The sequence below is a fragment of the Agelaius tricolor genome, unplaced genomic scaffold (assembly GCF_023055355.1).
Source record: "Agelaius tricolor isolate 1412-34295 unplaced genomic scaffold, bAgeTri1.0.p SCAF_8, whole genome shotgun sequence".
Lineage (NCBI taxonomy): Eukaryota > Metazoa > Chordata > Aves > Passeriformes > Icteridae > Agelaius > Agelaius tricolor.
In genome coordinates this window covers 20002823-20020179 of record NW_027269268.1, presented here as the reverse complement: position 1 = coordinate 20020179, position 17357 = coordinate 20002823, and the positions used below count along the sequence as shown (strand labels likewise).

Sequence of the window (17357 nt, the reverse complement as noted above, 5' to 3'; positions counted from 1 at the left end):
ATGCTCTGTTTATCCAATTAGTGGGGGTTAATCAAGATGTAAAATACGTATTTAATAGTGGTATTACATGTACTTTTAAGTAATCAGCAGTGGTAGCAATTAAACAATAATTCATACCTGAAGTTCAGAGAAGGAAACAAATGCTCAGTCTTTTCTAATTGGAAACCATAGAAGGAATAGTGCAATGAAAATCCAGGTAAGTCCAAAAAGCAACCCACTTGCAATAGAGACTTGGAAACTTTCCCCTTCAGGTTTCCTTCCAGGAATACTAATTTTTGAACAGTGTTTTTCATCTACTCTTAAAAAAAATATTCATATATATAGAGATACAGTTTGGGTTTGGCAGGCAGATTACATGTTCTCAATAGCAACAAGCCTACGGGTCAGCAATCTAATATTGGTGCCTTTTTTTTTGTTTGGATTTTTAGGGTTTTTTTAGTGTTATGTTCTATGTTTGGATAACTTGTTTAGATCTGACATCAGGGAATTATTTGCTTCTCATTTTACTTTGTTCCTACTCCTTTTCACAATAGAGTTGCACTTTTACCATCATTCCTACCAGTGATATTTTAATAACTATGTAGAAACTTATAAGATTTTCTCCAACAATCCTTGAAAATCCCACATATTCCACCCTTAAGTTTATTTAAGGTATCGTAAGAAATCCTCATACTTTAATTTCAGTAGATTCATGTGGTGGGAGGCACTTTGTGTCTGGACAAACACTGGTTGCATTATTGGGCTTCTTAAGGAAAGGTTAAAGTTCATGTCTCTCAGTTTATTTACTTTTGACCTGTCTTTTGTGGAGGTTTCAGCTTCATTTTTCCATCTATTGTGAGAAACCAGCAGTGCTGTGAAAATCTTGTAACAGAGCTCCACTGAAATCAGGCTCCAGGAGCTCTCCTTCAAGAAAAGCAGAGTTCCCAAATTTTCCAGTTGACAACCCCAGGTCTCCTTGCAATTTTGGACTTCTCTGATTTTAATAAAGTGATCCAAGGCCATTTTCTCTGCTCTACACACCCACTATTATTTTGTGTCTGTTTTGGTCACCCTTTATCTCCTGGTGGCCCAACTTGCTTCAGTTTTCCTTTAAGTGAAAGTGTTCATTTAAACTGCAAAAGTAATACTTCAGTTTTCAAGTCTATTTTGGGATTTTCTGGTGTTTGACTCATTCTTTTTTAAACATTTGAACAATAGAAATCTTTTCAGTCTCCATGAAGATAGAAAGAAAACACTTAAGCAGCAAAAGATATTTCCTAGTAATAGTGCAAGCAATAATGCTATCCACTAATAAACTCATCTTATGTTTGCTTGTATTGCAATATTAGGCAATGAAGATAACATGGAGGATGAGCAGAAAAAAGTTATTTACTCCACCAATTGCTCTCTCTGAACACATTACAACATACAAAGATGCAGTTCTTTGGATACCCAAACCCATTCACCAGTCAAAGTTAGTTCACTGAAACTGGGGACTTTTTTCTTAAATTATACTTGGGTAAAAAAATAAGCAATGCCAACTACCCTTTGTTATAAGAGGAAAGAATAAAGAGATATCAGGTCAGAAAGAGACTTTCAATACTGGGACAAACTCAGGGAGACTCTGAGTGTGGGGTTTTTGATCAGCTCTCTGGTGTAATTCCTTCTTCTGTTGCTGTTTACATGTTGAACCAAGCAATGACTCTGTTTTCACTTGTTCTGCAAAACAACCAAGGTAACTTTGCAAATATACAACCAAGCAGGACTGCAGGCTTACTTGCAGTGTGTCTTTTACTGAAAAATACATTTTATTTATCATAACATTCAAGAGAAAAAACAAAAATAAAAACAACAAACCCCAACATAATACAAATGCCAACTCATTCAGTTACAAACTTTGGTACTTGGCAGTTTCAGACACTCTGTTCTCACGTGGCTGTGACGCTCCGAAGTTCCCGCCGTGCAAGTCCCAGAGCGACACCGCCGTCCCTCAATCCCAGGCCCATGGCACCCTGCAGTGGGATCACTTTGGGTTTCAGCTATGCACTTGCCACAGTGTTGTCTCCACTGAGAGCAGCTCAAAGAGTCCATTTCTCTCCAGTTATACATCTTCTGTTTCTTAATTCTTCTTCCACGGGCAACAGTCATCGACACGATGCGTTCACGGCCTTTTCCCTTTTGCCTTACAGCCCACCCCTCTCTCATCAGACATACCACCCACATCCTCTAAACAATCATTATCCTGACTTCACATTTGCACTTTTAAATATCTTTACACCAATAACTAACTCACCCCTTTAAAAATGAGAGGAAAAAGAAAGGGGCAGGGAGGGAAAAAAAGAAGAAATTAAAAAAAAAAGAAATAGGTGAAAAAAAGCACAAGCATTTTGAAGTATGTGTTCTCAGGTAGCCACAAGTTAATGGCAATATGTAAGCATAAGGAATGACACTTTGGCCATCAACACTAAAGAATAAAGGTAGCACTGAATACAGACAAGGGGCAGAAACACCCCACACAACCCATAAATACATTTCAAATCATTCACCAGTTGATTCACCAAGGGTTAAATTTGATACTGAGTGAAACCAACCCTGTTGCAAAGGACCAGAACAACATTCTGGTGCATCACTCCAGTCCCGCTCAAACTTTTAATTGTATCCTGACCTAAAATGCATGGACAGTTGGCTGGTGCAGCCCTCAAAACCCTGACAGCAGGGTTGGGAGGGAACTTGAGTGGTGCACAGGATTTTGCCCTGCTTTGCACATGGGGTGAATTTCAGCTGTAACATACTATGACTGCACCGTGAAACATATAATACTAGCAGCTTGTGAGCCCTGACATGGAGGGCTTGAATCTAATCCAAGATATGTGGTTACACATCACCCCATCCACTGGAGAAATTCACCACTGGGCATACATGGAGGAGCACCATATTACCAGAGTTTTTTTCTGGTGACCTTTTGTGGCATTATCTGCTGGGTCTGGCTTGACTCAAGCCCAGAGATCAGGTTCTGCAAAGGGAAGAACCTGGTGCTCAGGTCTGCAAGGCATTCAGCACTCTGGGATGAGTTCAGCAAAGCTTTGCATAGATGGGTGAAGGAAAAAATCCTTCCACTGAAGTCCCCAGGAATCTGCTTAAGTATCTGAAGTTGGAGATGCATGTGAAGGCTTTGCTGGGTTAGCGAAGCACCTTGCAAAACTGACCCCTTGATGCAAACAAGAAGTCTTTTTAGAAATAGACAAAGTCAAGTAAACACTATTTGACATTAGGATTGACACATTCCATTAAAGTAAACTCCCCTGAGAAAATAAATAGCTGTTGGTATTCCCTCATTTCATTGCTTTCATCTCCACAGGCAGTGAAAAAAAAAAACCCTGCAAAATTTACCTCCAACAAATACATGTTGAAATCCTGGGCAGTTGTTTTCTATGCTTTTTTTTTTTTCCTTTCAAGTACACCGGGTGAAACTGTAAACCTGAGGTTGTGTGTGCAAACCTATATCTTGTAAACTGCAACAGGAAACTCCGCTCCGAGCACCGATACAGGAAAAGGTAGGACAGGACCATTGTGGAACAGGGATGCTAGTATTATACTGAACATTCTGCACATGTGTATGTCACAGGGAACCAGCCACTCTGGTACCTGCACTGTCCTGCAGTCCCAAGTACTGCTCTGTCTAACACTGATACTCTAATCACAACACCTACGGACCTATCATCATGAGAGAGGGGGAGAAGCATTCATCTCCTTTAAGAGGCAGTCAGCCCCAATCCCAGAGGGAAGTTAAAGCTTCTCATGCAGGCTGTACAGCTGAAGAGCACAGGGATTAGCCTTACACAATCTGTGCTCTTTAAAAAGGGTCAGAATATTAACTGGGTTTCCACAATGATGAAAATGAGTGAGAAGGCACATGAGAAATCACTATCTGCACACTTGTAGTGCATTTCATCCTGAGGGCAATTACAACTTGTGCCTGTAAACAAATAAATTGCATTGAAATACAATCTCACACACATGGCTGAAGACAGTTCTACCTGAGTTTTCTGTACCTCATGAGTTACTTAGGAAAACAAAAACCCAGGGCTTATTTTAAAAATAGGAAACACTGAAACTTTCTTAGCGGCAGAAAGCCTTGAGAACAGGTGGAGAAAAATCCTGCCTGTGGGCAAATGCTTAAATAAAGACTTTTGGGATTTGCATTTAGACTTTAAAATTCTAATCTGTTACTTCAAGAAAGCTTTATGTTATATAATTTAGGTTTTGTCTTACATTTATTTGATTCCCAAAGTGCTTCACTTAGCCAAAATTTTGGGCAGGGAACAGACTATTGAATTTTAGATTTGGTGTCACAATAACAATTCTTTTTTGCTGAGACAAACTAGTTGCTGGTAACAAAAAACAATCAGTTTGAGCAGAGTTGGACATATAAATCACTGCACTGTCAGTAATCTTATGTATATTTTTTGTTCAAAAGGTAAATATTTTCTTAGCAAATTGTAATTGTAGCCCTCAGATAAACCTGTCAAACAGCTAACTAAAGAAACAACTGCATAGTACTGAGGCTCTAACAGTTATAAATTATTCTCACAGGGCAGTGACTAGGATTATGTTTTCAACAATGTTGCAATTTAAGGAAGAATAGACTGCAGTCTTAAAGGAAAATAAATGCTGTTCTCTCCTTTAGAACCAGGATTTTAAAATATTGCATTCGATTTCTGGTTTCCCAGTATTCAAACGCTGTCCTAATTAAGGCAACTTGTGATATTCAACACAGTACAGAGGAGCAAACAAAAAATGAAAGCAATCAAATGTGTTTTCTGACATTTACACAGCTTGTTTTGAACTATGGCAAAAAATGAACACTAAGGATAAATTTAACACTACAGCTCTCTTCCTTTGCAATTCCAACACTACAGCTCTCTTCCTTTGCAATTCCAAGTGAGAAGTAGAGAGTACAAAAAACCATCTGATTGCAAATTGTGATTAAAATCTATATGGAAGACCCTAATTTAATGCAATAGGAGAGAGCTGAGGGCTTTATTTCATTTGTGAAGAGCTGCAGGGCTGCACTGGATCATCACAACACATTCCAGGGACCTGAATGAAGTTGTGTGGTGATCCACACTGAAACACTGCTGCATTTACACCCTGCATTTTACAAACAGCTGCAGTGGCATCACTGCCATTAGCTACCAGCACAGAGGCAATAAAGCCTGCAGATCAGCTTCAGTACAAAAAGAACTTTGCACAAAATAATGCAGTAATTTAGTGCTGCTCACATAATTAAATGTAGGCATACTCCAAAACAGGGGGGCATTTAGGAGAAAACAAGAAACTTACATGCTTGTTTTGTATGATGAAGCAAAAAAATTGAGAAAACGGTAGAAGCAGTTTTTAGGATTAATGTTGAAGAGTTACCAAGTGTATTTCAAATCAAAGAAGCATAATTCTTCTTCCTTATCCCTGTGGAAAAAACAAACAAACAAAACCAGAAAAGCATCATTAATACAGATTGTTAGAGAGCTGCCACAACAATCTGAACAATCTTTATTCCTCCAGAGAGGTGCATAAATACCTCCTTTGTCCCCACACTACTTTTGCTCCTCATTTCCTAAGCCACTGCCAATGATCAGCCAAGGGCATCCAGGTTTTCAAACTGAGTCAGTTTTTGGCAGCCCTGGTGTTTTGAGCAGAACCCATCCTTGCTGCTCAAGGTGTGGAACATGCTGTGCCTTCCAGAGCCACAGCTCCCAGCAGACAGGTCCTGGGGAACCCCACGGACACAGGTGGAAAGAGGCCAATGTGACCTGTGTGGGATTTCAGTGATCCATCTGCTCAGTTAAAGACCTGGCAGCTTCCCTTACCAGCACAGCATGGAACACATCAGGAAAAGGGAAACAACCATACCCTGGGAGCTTCCCTTACCAGCACAGCCTCCAGCATGGAACACATCAGGAAAAGGGAAACAACCCACACCCAGTGCTCTAAGATTTGTGGAGTGAACACTTCAATACTGACTCAGGAAATCATCCTGGGCAGGAGGAGTCATTAAGGCCACTGTGAACTTGTATTGGTACCAAGGCTCAGCACTATTGAAATGTTTCCTAAATAGCCACAGTTTTGAGTACAAGGTCACGCTTATTTCCATTTGTAGACTGATTTACTAGATCAAATGTTAGAGCCTGTTTGGTTCTTGGAATATTCCCGTATTTCCCACTAAAACTGGATAAATTCTGTACTAAATTCTCAGCAAAGGCATCAGCATAAGTAAGTCCTATGTACTGCATATTACACTGTAAGTTGACTTCTTGACTTAGTAATGTAGAACATACATCCTGATGAACAGGGAACAACTAAAACAAAGTGTAAAAATACCAATTAATGAGCCTTAAAATCATTTTTATATACTATCCACACAAAATTAATTTTTAAAGGAAAGCATAGATTATGTGATAGCAGTTGGGAAGAAAATACAACTGATAAGTATATTTGCTTATGTATTCCTGTACCTGTAAGGTGTTTATGCTCATGGTTTAAACAGAACAATGAAAAATACCCTTCTAATATTGGCAGTACTATTTACTACAGTTGCTTTCTACTTTGCTACCTGTTCTTTTCTCATTTATTTACCTAACACGAGGCAGCAACTCCAGAGAGTAAAATATGGGAATAGATACAAAAGTTAAAACCACATTTTCATTCACTCATGCTGGGAATGAGCTCCTGTCAGGCAGTTCACCCTCTAGAGGTTCTGTCTAGGCTTGGATGCAAGTTTATTTGAACTGAAAATTAGCATCAAGGAAGAAGTGCAGCAGGCAAGGATGATGTTGCTAAAGCTCCCCATTTACCATGAGTGAAGAAGAGGAGGGAGAGAAGCAACCATAAGATATCACTCAGAAATATGCACACACTTTTCCACTATTTTCTGCACATCAAAAACTTAAGAATAGTTCAGAAATGGCAGCTTGGATTTTGTCAGAACACAAACTGATGGGATCCATTTTATCCCAATGATTATGCAGGAAAAAGCACCAGATACAAAGGGAAGTGCTGGAAGAGCAGCAGATGTGCAGGGGATTTGGTGTCAATCCACCACAGGCATCACACCATTAGCAGAACTTCAGGTCCCACTGACCTCCCACAGGTGACAGAGACCAAGATAGAGCAGTCCTTAACACAGTGATACAGTTTGTGAATGAAGATGTGAAAGAAATAGAGCAAAGAAAGGAAGAAGAGAATATGTGCAGTGCAGAAAGGAATTCAGGAGTGGAGAAAAAGAGCATTCATTCAGCTCACTTAGCTTAGTAAACAAAAAGGACCTGAAAGGACAGTACTTTATTGAACTCTTGCACTCAAAGGATGAAATCTGGCTGTTTTCAAATCCATTTTAGGATCTGCACAGCATTGCTGCAATCAAAAGACCCTGGTCTGGTGTGAAAGCAACTAATAGGAATTTAAAAAGTTAACAACAGTTCACCCTTAGATTCACATGAAATTATACTGATGTTCTTGGGGAAAAACACCACAGTGTTAGGGGAAAAACACCACACTGAGCAAACAAAGGCTTTTCGTTAGGAATGGAATGACAAAAGATAAAGGAAAATAATGGGGAAAAAGTAGACCTCAAAAGAGAGAAGAAGAGGAAAAATTATCCACAGGGATATGAAAATTATGTAGGTGAATGAAAATAACAGGAAGAAGAAAGCTACAGATGTGATGCCTCTCTAGCATATACATAGTTTTCCACAGAGAGATAAGATACAGAAATAACCAAAGTCTAATGGCAAGTGAAACACATCCTGCAGCATGCAGTTAAAATTATTTCTGTTAAGACTGTCAGAACAGGTCAAGGGAAAAAAGTGCATCCATTGTCCAGCAGCAGGACACCTCCCTCAGCAGGTCTGAGACAGCCCATGAGGGGCACCCCTGTCTGTAGTAGACAACAAATGCCTTGGCATGATCAAAGATTGATCAGGATGGTAAAATGAAACTCAAGGCTGCACACTGCTGCATGACCTTCTGTACTGAGCATGCACCACCAGTGTTTTGAGGCAGCTTTCACACAGTTCTGCAGTGGTAGAGCTCTGGCACAGCACAACAAAGCAGGGCTGCTGTTTTAACTTCACCTGGGAGAAAGAGCAATTTGGTGAGAGCATCACCTGCCTCACCAGGCACTGAAGGCAAGCTAAAAACATGAGAACAGGATAACCCTTTGCAAACTGAGGGACAGGGCACACCAGGAAATATGATGTTTTTCACTTTTAAAGAGTGAAAAAGACACAAGAAAAGTGGGTGGGTTTTGTTTAGTTACTGTTACAAATGCATCTACTATACACTCTATCTTTTCAAAAACATCACGTCTCTAATCTGAAATTTAACAAATTCCTTCTGCCAGCCATCTCAATTCAGCCTCCAGACCAAAGGGAAAATAATGAACTACTTTTTGCCATTTCATCTAGGTTCTCTGACTTTACTGGCAAGATGAACTCAAGCAGCCCAGCAGAGCTCAAGTTAAACTGGCATGTTGCCTGTGCTGGGGCCAATAAAGGCACCAGGATCCATAAGGGCCAATGAAAACAACTTCATCCACAGCCAGGATAAAAGAATGGAGCTTTCAAGATAAAATAATTACAAGCAGAGAAGCAAGTGTATAAATCACATCAATAAGGTTTCATTCAACAAATAATATACTATCTAGTAGATGATGCAAACTAAAAAAATATATATTTTAAAGCAAAATAGATAACCCAAGTGCTGGAAGACAAAATTTACCCTCAAGCATACAACTGGGCAAAGCTCAACCCAAACTGGTGACAAACCCAAACTTCTGGCGGTTGCCACTCTTCCACTCTTTCTCTTTGCCTTTTCATATACACCAAAAAACCAACTCTGTGAATTCTTGGTAAGCCACGGAAGATTTGGCAGTTCTGCCTAATACTGCACGTGATAAAGATGAGCCATGCATTCTAATGCAAGAGGCAGAAGGAGCAGTGACACCAGTCCTGAAGGCACTTCTGTAAAATTTCAGGTCTTTTAAAATGAAATGTCATCATTCCTTGGTTATTTGCACAGGACATACTGCACCACACTGGTTTCAGTGCATGCTGTCTGCCTAGTCCTGTGCCCTCCTCCTTGCTCCAGGACAGGTGGACATCCACATCCCTGAATTTGGAGGCTGGCCCTGGGTTACAGCCCCAGGTAGCTGGGCACTGTCAGGACTCTGGCACTACAAGCTCAGAGCTGCTGTGTAAAACTGTGCTTTGCAGCAGTGCCCCGGGGAGCCCTCCTGCAGCACAGGCAGCTGTGGGCACCTCTGCCCCTGCCAGCAGCCCCATGGCTCCAGGAGAGCTCACCTGGGACTGCTCCATGCATCCTGCTCCCTCACCCCACTAAAAAGAAGGACCCAAAATAAGGGTTTGCTTCCATTAGACCCCTCTCCCACTCCTCTTGAGGTTGGGGAGAAACAGGTACAGGGGAAAGAGAGAGGTGCTCACCTCCCCTTGGGAGGAAGAGGTGAGAGGTGACACAAGAGGAGGATGAGATGCCAAGGTGAAGGGGCTCTTTCATGGCTTGCAAGGTGGGTTCAGATGATGGATCCAGAGACACCCACCCACACTGCCATCCCTGGGAGCAATGGGAGGTACCCCGGCCATAGGGCTGCACAAATACAGGTCCTGTGATGAGTGGCTATGGTGTGCTTCTCTGAAACTGCCAAAAAAAGAAGCTCCAAGTTATACCAAACTGCACCAAGGGGTGCGCCTAACCTTTCTATATTTTACACCTTAGTGAGGGCCCCTCTGTGAACCCTCTCCCCCTGAGCAGAAGCTGCGGCACTGCTGTCATTTGGCCATTAACCCGCTCTGCGCTGCCCATCCCCTGGGACAGCCGTGCCCGGCCGGCAGCACCCACTCACCCGCGCTCTTCACCGGTGCTCCACCACGAAGCGCATGGTGGTGCCGTCGAAGGAGGGCGGCGCGACGATCCGCGGCCCGGTGGCCGGCGCTGTGATGCTGATGACCGGCTTCGCCTCGGCTGGCCCGTGCCGCGGCGGCGGCGGGCCCTTGCTGGTGGCCACGTAGTAGGGGCTGTCGGCGAAAGGCGCCTCTGGCGCGGCGGGGCTGCCGGGCTCTGCGGGGGCGCTGCCATCGCTGCCCGAGTGAGACAGCGGGCGCTGCAGGGCGCCGGCGGGCAGCACGGTGGCGGCGGGCAGGAGCCCGGGGTACAGCATGTACGTGGCGCCGTAGGCACCGGCACTGAGGGCGAGGGGCGAGAGAGGCAGCGGGACGGGAGCCACGGCCGGCTGCTGGGGCACCGGCACCTCCACGTACTGCCCGGTCTCGGGGTCGAAGAGGCGCCGCTTGAGGGGCTGCTGCACGGGCGTGTCCACCAGGTAGTACTGCCCGGTGCTCACGTCCAGCAGCACCTTGCGCTGCGTCTGCGGGAAGGGCTCGGCCGCGGTGGCCGCGGCGGGCACGGAGGGCGAGAAGCAGAGCAGCGGCGGCGGCGCGGCGCCGGGCAGGGCGGCGAAGGGCAGCGGCGGGCGGTACAGGGCGGCGGGCGCACCCTCGGGGGGCGGCGGGGCGGCGGCGGGGGGCTCCTCGGCGGGCGGGGGTCCGGGCGGCGGTCTGGGGCTGCCGGGGGGCTTGGCGGCGCCGAAGGGCTGCAGGCCGCACAGCGCCGCCGCCGCCGCTGAGGCCGACACCGGGCTGGGGCGGATGCCGCCGCCCTCCGTGGCCCCCGCGGACGGGGGGGAGCCGGGCTCGGCGGCCGCCTTCAGCGGCAGCGACAGATAGTTCCCGCAGTCGGGGCCGCGCTCCGCATCGCCGCCGCCGCCGCCCGCGGGCAGCCGAGGGGAGCGCGGCGGTGCCGGGCCCCGCGGGCCGCCCTCGGGGGGGAGCTTGGCGGGCGCGGGGGCCGCGGCTCCGCCCGCCCCGCGGAGCGTGAGGAGGGCGCGGGGGGCGGCGGGGGGCTCGGCGCGGGGCGGCGGCGGGCAGCGCTGCCGCTGCCGGGCCAGGCTCTCGAAGGCGGCCGCCTTGGCCGAGACCTTGTCGGCGGCGCTGTTGGAGGGGCGGCGGGGCAGCCGCTCGCTGCTCGGGCCCTTGCCCGACGGCTCCTCCGCCTTGTCCGCCGGCGGCGGCGGGGGCGGAGCGGCGGCGGCGGCGGCGGGTCGGGAGCCGGCGCCCCGCTCCTGGCTGGCGATAAGGGAGAGGACGTGGCTGTCGGTGATGGGCAGAGGGTCGCTCTTGCGCTTCCACTCGCGCTTGTTGAAGCTGTAGAGCTCCTCCATGCTCCGCACCGCCGCCGTCAGCTTCTCCAGCGCGTTCTGCACCGGCGCTGCCTTGCTCTCCTCCCGCGGGTCCTCCTCCGGTCCCCGGCCCCTCTCGGGGGGCGGCGGCGGCGGCGGCGGCTGGTGCCGCCAGGGCGCGGAGGATTTGGAAACGATCTTGAGCACAGCCGGCTGGCGAGCATCGCTCTTGTTGGGGGCGATGGTGGCCACTGGCAGCCTGCCCGAGGTGCGGTGCACCAGCACGGTGCCCTCCGGGGGGCAGGCGGGCGCCCTGCCCGCCGCCTTGGCCCCCCCCTCGGTGGGCTTGGTGCCGGTGTGGCCGACCGCCTGGCAGGTGATGACCACGGGGGAGAGCGACCGGGGCACCCCGGCGATGACCAGCTGCTGCCGGGGCTTCTGCTCCGGGCCGCCTTGCTCGGAGGCGCCGCTGCCCTTGTCGCTGCTGTTATCTCCTGAGTCGGCGCTGTAGGAGCTTTTGATGAGCTTCCGCACGTCCCGCACCTGGTGGAGGATTCCCTGGGCTCTGTACTTGCTGTCCCTCACGTCGCGCACCAGGAACTGCGGCACTTTGTCGGAGCCGTCGCCGGCCTTGAGAGGCTTGAGCGGCTGCCCCCTGCCCTCCTCCGGCGGCCGGCCTGCGATCTGCGGCGTCAGCAGCTGCGCGATGCTGAAAGCGGCGTCCCGGGGCTGCTGCACGCTGCCCAGGCTGATCTTGATCTCGGGCGCTTTGGGCTTGGCGGCGGGGGGCGAGGTGGCGGCGGCCGAGGACACGGCGGCGGCGGCGGCCGCGGCGGAGCACTTGGTCGCCCTCTTGCCGGGATCCTTCTCCCGAGGGGTGTGCTGGATGGCGGGGACGAATAGGCGGGACATCTTGGTGGACTTGCCGGCAGAGATCTCACCCAGGTCGGCTCGCCAGTCGTTCTTGGAAGAAAGTTTCAGCTTGCCGATGGGCGCCCTCTCCTCCTTCCTTTCCGCCTCCCGCTCCTTCCAGGACCTGAAGGCGCTGTTCTGGCTGCGGAGGAGGGTGGCCTTGATGGCCTCCGAGGCGCTGCGCTTCACCTCGCACAGCTCCTCGGACAGCGCCCGGTCCAGGCTGCGGTTCCCCTCGCGGGGCGTCGACGCCTTGGAGGCCGGGGAGCGGCCCCCGCCGCCCTCGCCCGCATCCTCCGCTGGGGCCGGGGCGCAGTCCGAGCCGCCCTCCGAGTGCCGGGAGTTCTGCCGCTGCACGCCGCCCTCCCGATGCCGCTCCCGGCCGGCGCTGCCGCCAGTGGGTTCGGGTTCCCGGCCCGCGCCCGGCCCGGTGTAGGAGGTGTCGATGATCTCTCCCCGCTCCATCTTGAACTCGTGCTCCAGCTGCATCTTCTTGGAGATTACGTTTTTGAGGAGGCTGGAGGCGAACCTGGACTTCTTGCTGGAGCCCTTCCCGCCGCCCTCCGCCGCCGGCGGCTCCCCGGCCTCGGCGGCATCGCCGAGGTCCAGCAGGGTCACCACCCGGGAGCCCGCTCGCAGCCGCCGCGGCGTTTCGACGTGGGCGATCTCCCCGTCGAGCTTGCTGACCACGAACTCGAGGGCTTTGGTCTGCGAGCGGCCGGAGCGCAGCAGGCTGGGCTCGGCTCTCGGCCCCAGAGTGCCGCACTTGAGGTCCAGGTAGGTGGACCAGCGGTTGATGCCCAGGGCATTGTCGGACAGGGAGGCGGAGGAGGCGCGGGAGCCGGGGCGCAGGGTGTCGAAATAGGGGTACGCCAGGCTGCGGAAAGCCCTGGCCGTAAGGTTTCGCACCTCTTTGTCGGCATCGTCCAGCTCGCTGACGGCGCTGGAGGCGCCGCTCGAGTGCTCCCCTGCCCTGGCGGCCCCGCAGCGCGTCTGCAGCCGCGCAGGCACCGCGATGAACTTTTTCGCGTGGTCGCGGACCGCATCCTGTTTTAAACTCGCACTGCGGTCGGGAGCCGCGGCGACACGGAGACTCATGTCGCCTTCATGCTTGGCAGCGTAAACAGTGTTTTGCTTTCCGTGCACGTTGCTAGACTCATTTATAGCCCGGGAAGCGGCTTTGATTGATAGGAGAAGCTGGGCGCCCGGGCTCCCGCCGGGGCGGCCGGGCTGCTTGGACCGGCTTTCCCCCGAGCTGGCGCGCTTGTCCGCGCCGGGGGTGTCGTGTTCGGAGGTAAGGCTGACGATCTCGGTGCTGCTGGTGTTGTCGATGCTGTCCGTCTGGTTGTTGGGGTCGCTGGTGGTCGTGCTAAGGTAGCAGCTATTCTCCTCCTCCTCCGTCAGCGTGTCCCCCGGGGTCTCGTCGCTCCCGAAGGAGGCGTAGTCAACGAAGGAATAGATCACGTTGTTATCCTCGAAGTCCCAGCGGGCGGCCAGCCCCGCGTCGAAGTCCATGTCGTGGTCCACCTCGCTGAGCTGGATCTCCTGCGTGCTGATATAGTGCGCCTCGTCGCGGCCGCCGCCGGGAGGGGAGCCCGGGGGGGCGCCGGGGGGAGTCGCCTTGCGCCCCGCGACCTCATCCTCCACTTCGCTTTCGTAGCCGAAGGACGACGAGGAGGTTTTGCCCTCCGTCGACACCGGGTCGCCCATTGCGGGAGAGTCGTCCGCCTTGGTCACAGGCGAAGGGCAGGAGGAGGAGGAGGACTCCGGGCAGCCCCCTGCCTCCGGCGTCCCGCCGCTCCCCGCCGCTTCCACGGAGCCGGGGCCGGTGTCAGCGCCGCATTCCGCCGCCGCCGGGGAAGGAGGGCGATCCCGCCCGCGGTCCAAGGATGCTGGCCCCGCTTCCTCCGCCGGGGGTCCGCCGCTCGCCGAGTCGCCATCCCCGGTCCCACCGGCTCCGCTGTCCGGTGCGGGACCGGACGCTCCCTCCGCGCCGCCGGCCGGGGCCAGTTCGGGCTTCTGGCCACTCTCCTCCGGCCCCTGCGGCGAGCCGCGGATCTCCACGTACGCCGCCTCCCTCTCCTCCTGGATGGGCGCCTCCGGGCCGGGGTTCGGGCTCGGGTTTGTGCTCGGGTCCCGCTCCTCCGCCGCGCCCTCCGGGCCGGCTCGGGGGCTGGCGGGCCGCTGGCCGGGCGCGTCCATGCCGGGGCCGTCGGGGCGCGGCAGTGGCCCGCGGGGGCGGGCAGGCACGTGCCGGCGGGGACGGGGGGGCGGCGGCCGCCCACGCCCTGCCCTCCCCTCCTTGCCCTCCCCTCCTTGCCCTCCCCTCCGCTCCTCTCTCGTCCCCTCCTCCGCCCGACGCACCGGCTCCCGGCCCGGGCGGGCATCGCCGCCGGGGGGCGGAGGGGTCGGGCCGGGCTCAGCTTCCCCCGCAGCCCCCCGCGGCACAGGGCAGCCGCTCTGGACACCGCGGGGGAGCTGGCCCTGCACATCCCGGCACGGGCCCCGGTCCCGCGGGTTTTCCGAGACGCGGACTATACATAGAGCCGGCGTCACTTAGGCCGTCTGAAATCCTATTTTAAACGTCTGTGTTTCCCCGGAATAAAGGCGCCCGGACACCCCTTGGAAGGGGAGAGCTGCCCATGCCTACAAAGATGCTGCCCAGCTCCCCGGGGAGCCGGCGGCACCGGCTGCAGGAGACAACTCCCAGGGCACTGGCTGAGCACGCAGCGTGGCAACAGCAAGTGCACCCTCCTCGTTCTACATGTAGCAGTGGCTAAACAGCTGTTTTCTTCCCTAAACTATCCCCTGCACCCTGCGTCCCCAGTCGCAGGAGGCGTCGTTGCATAGGGACACCCTATGGACGGCCGTCTGGCCCTACACCTTTACAGAAGTCCAGAGAGCCACCGGTCTCCAAGAAATCTTTCTCTTTCCAAATGCCGGTTTAGACACAACCAGCACCTAAGGCCTATAAATAGGCATTTCTGTGGCATGCCTGACCTTTGGCAGCTGAGAGCTTCACTGAGCAGTCCCCAAGATGACAAACCAAAAATCAGTGCAAGCACCATGGAAGTTTTGAAAAGGCAAGCTGTTAAACACTGAGGAGGAGAAACAAAGGAAAGCCAGCAATGTTGAGGAGCAGCCCACAGGTATACAATGCAAATAATAACTTAAATTCACAGCTTAAAAAACAACATCCCAAATTTAAAGTACTTGAACACTAAGGTGAGCAAGCTGGCATTGTGCTGGTAACACTGAACTGAGGTGCAGGAGAGCTGTGGAAATCCCTCAAGTGATTACCAGGATCCAGGACCTTCCAGCTGCATGGGGTGGCATGGTGTGCAGCTCTGCCAGGGATGCCACAGGAATAGAGGAGCCAAGATGCAAAGCCGATGCTATCCCAGAAGTCTTCCCAGCACTGTCCATGTCAAAACAAGGGTTTCCCAGTGCTCCCAGCTCCTCATCTCACCTTGTAGCCAGGAGGCTCTGCTGCCACTCTTCCTGCTGCCTCCAGGAAAAATGACCTGCCTTCTTTACTGAGCCCAAGTGGAGTCTTGTGAGGCTCCCTGCAGCAAGGGCAGGTTTATAGCCTGGTCCAGATAAGGGTCTCTGCTGCCTGGAGGAAAACAAGTGAGGTGGCTCCAGCTTTTAGTACTCTACATAGATACATGGTCATTTCTTAGTACTCTACATAGATACATGGTCATCTCTTAGGCTGCAGGTTGACAGGATGGAAAATATTACTGAAGCACCATGCGATATTTTAACAGAAAGACACATCTTCCAAACCTGGAGGGTTTGGAGCAAGTCAGGTCATGTGCAGCAAGGCTCTCCCCAGGCAGCAGGGATAACTGATTCCCATCCTTACTGAGTCTGTCCTGCCCCCAGTGTGCTGTCAATGAGAAGCTGAGCACCAGCTTTTATGGGCACTAGGCTTCCTCAGCCTCAATCTTAGCCCAGGTTTATGTAGCTTCAACTCCCCTGGTGCACACAGTGACTGCAGTTCTCCACAGAGCTGTGGTAAGTGGCATCCTCATCCCCAAACAACTTCACTGGGTTTTGTGTCCCATCCACATGTATTACAGGCTTGGCCCTCAAGCAGCACAATAAAATCTCAAGCAGCACAATAAAATCACAACATAACTAGAGAAAGACAATATTTTAGCACATTATTATGAGATATCTTAGTTTTAATTGATGATGGGCTAAGAGTAGATCCTCAAATACAGTCCTTTCCAAATGCCTGGGATGCCAAGGAATGCATTTTAAACCCTGATCATTCATTGTACTCGGGTGACTGCTGGCAGCTGTAGCAGCCTGGCCTTCTGCTCTGCCTTCTTCCAGATGCCTCCTCTCAAGCAAGGTCTCCACCCCAGGTTCTCAGTGCCCCACACTCTGATCTCCCTAACCAGGGTCTCAGGTGTCAGTCTCTCACACTTCACTCTCCCCTCTAATGTTTGGTTTTCCTGCATTAAGGGTACACAATGAATCAGATCTTTGCTCCCCAAACCTGCACAATTGAGAGTGGTGGTGTTTTTTTGAGTAACAGTTGTTCATGTATTCCTGCCAAGATCCCCAGACAAGATCCCCACCAAAATGAGCATCGAAACTTGACTCTATTTATCTATTTTCACAGTCCAGTTTCTAGCTATGGTCCTGAGATGTTTTTTTCTGCCCTTTTCCTTTGGTGGTATCTTGAACTAAATCTACTCAATCTTACAAACCCAGGCAGTGATTCTCCCAACTGAGGCAGAAACCACAATGGAGCACTCATACATGTATGTTTATAACACACTGATGTCTCCAGCACAGGGAATTTATGCCCCTGGTGACAAAAATACATACTTAAAATCCACACCTGTTCCTCTCCACTTTCAGTCAGGGCTAGTCCTGGAGGCCTGCATGCCTTAGGCTGTCAGATCAGGGTATTTCCCATGGCACTAAGACATTGCTGCAGGGTACAGAGCCACACAAATCCTAATGTCATTTGTAAAAAGTGAGTCTCTGACACCCAGCTTAAGTGCTCTAATCACTGTATGGTGTTAGAAGAGTGGGGGAAAATGAGAAGGATTTCCTCCTCTCTTTTTTGTGTCACAGATTTCTGCTCTGATGCGGTGCCAGCTCCTCAGAGACGCTTTGCTGCGAGTCTGGCCTCGAGCAAAGCGTAAAATTCCATGGGGTTTAGGCTTAATGCCTTCTCCCCAGCCTTTCCTCTTAG

At 51.4% G+C, this 17357-nt stretch overlaps 1 protein-coding gene across 1 annotated transcript; it reads right to left on the bottom strand.

Annotated features, from left to right (window-relative positions):
* Positions 1 to 1768: 1768 nt before the first annotated feature.
* On the bottom strand, positions 1769 to 15846 carry CUNH4orf54 (chromosome unknown C4orf54 homolog). The gene is made up of 4 exons (XM_071432676.1): positions 15831 to 15846; positions 9896 to 14673; positions 5323 to 5445; positions 1769 to 2274 (listed from the first exon to the last, which is right to left on the bottom strand). The coding sequence occupies exons 1-2, from the start codon at positions 15844 to 15846 to the stop codon at positions 9905 to 9907; spliced, it is 4785 nt and encodes a 1594-aa protein (XP_071288777.1). The 3' UTR covers positions 1769 to 2274; positions 5323 to 5445; positions 9896 to 9904.
* Positions 15847 to 17357: the final 1511 nt, after the last annotated feature.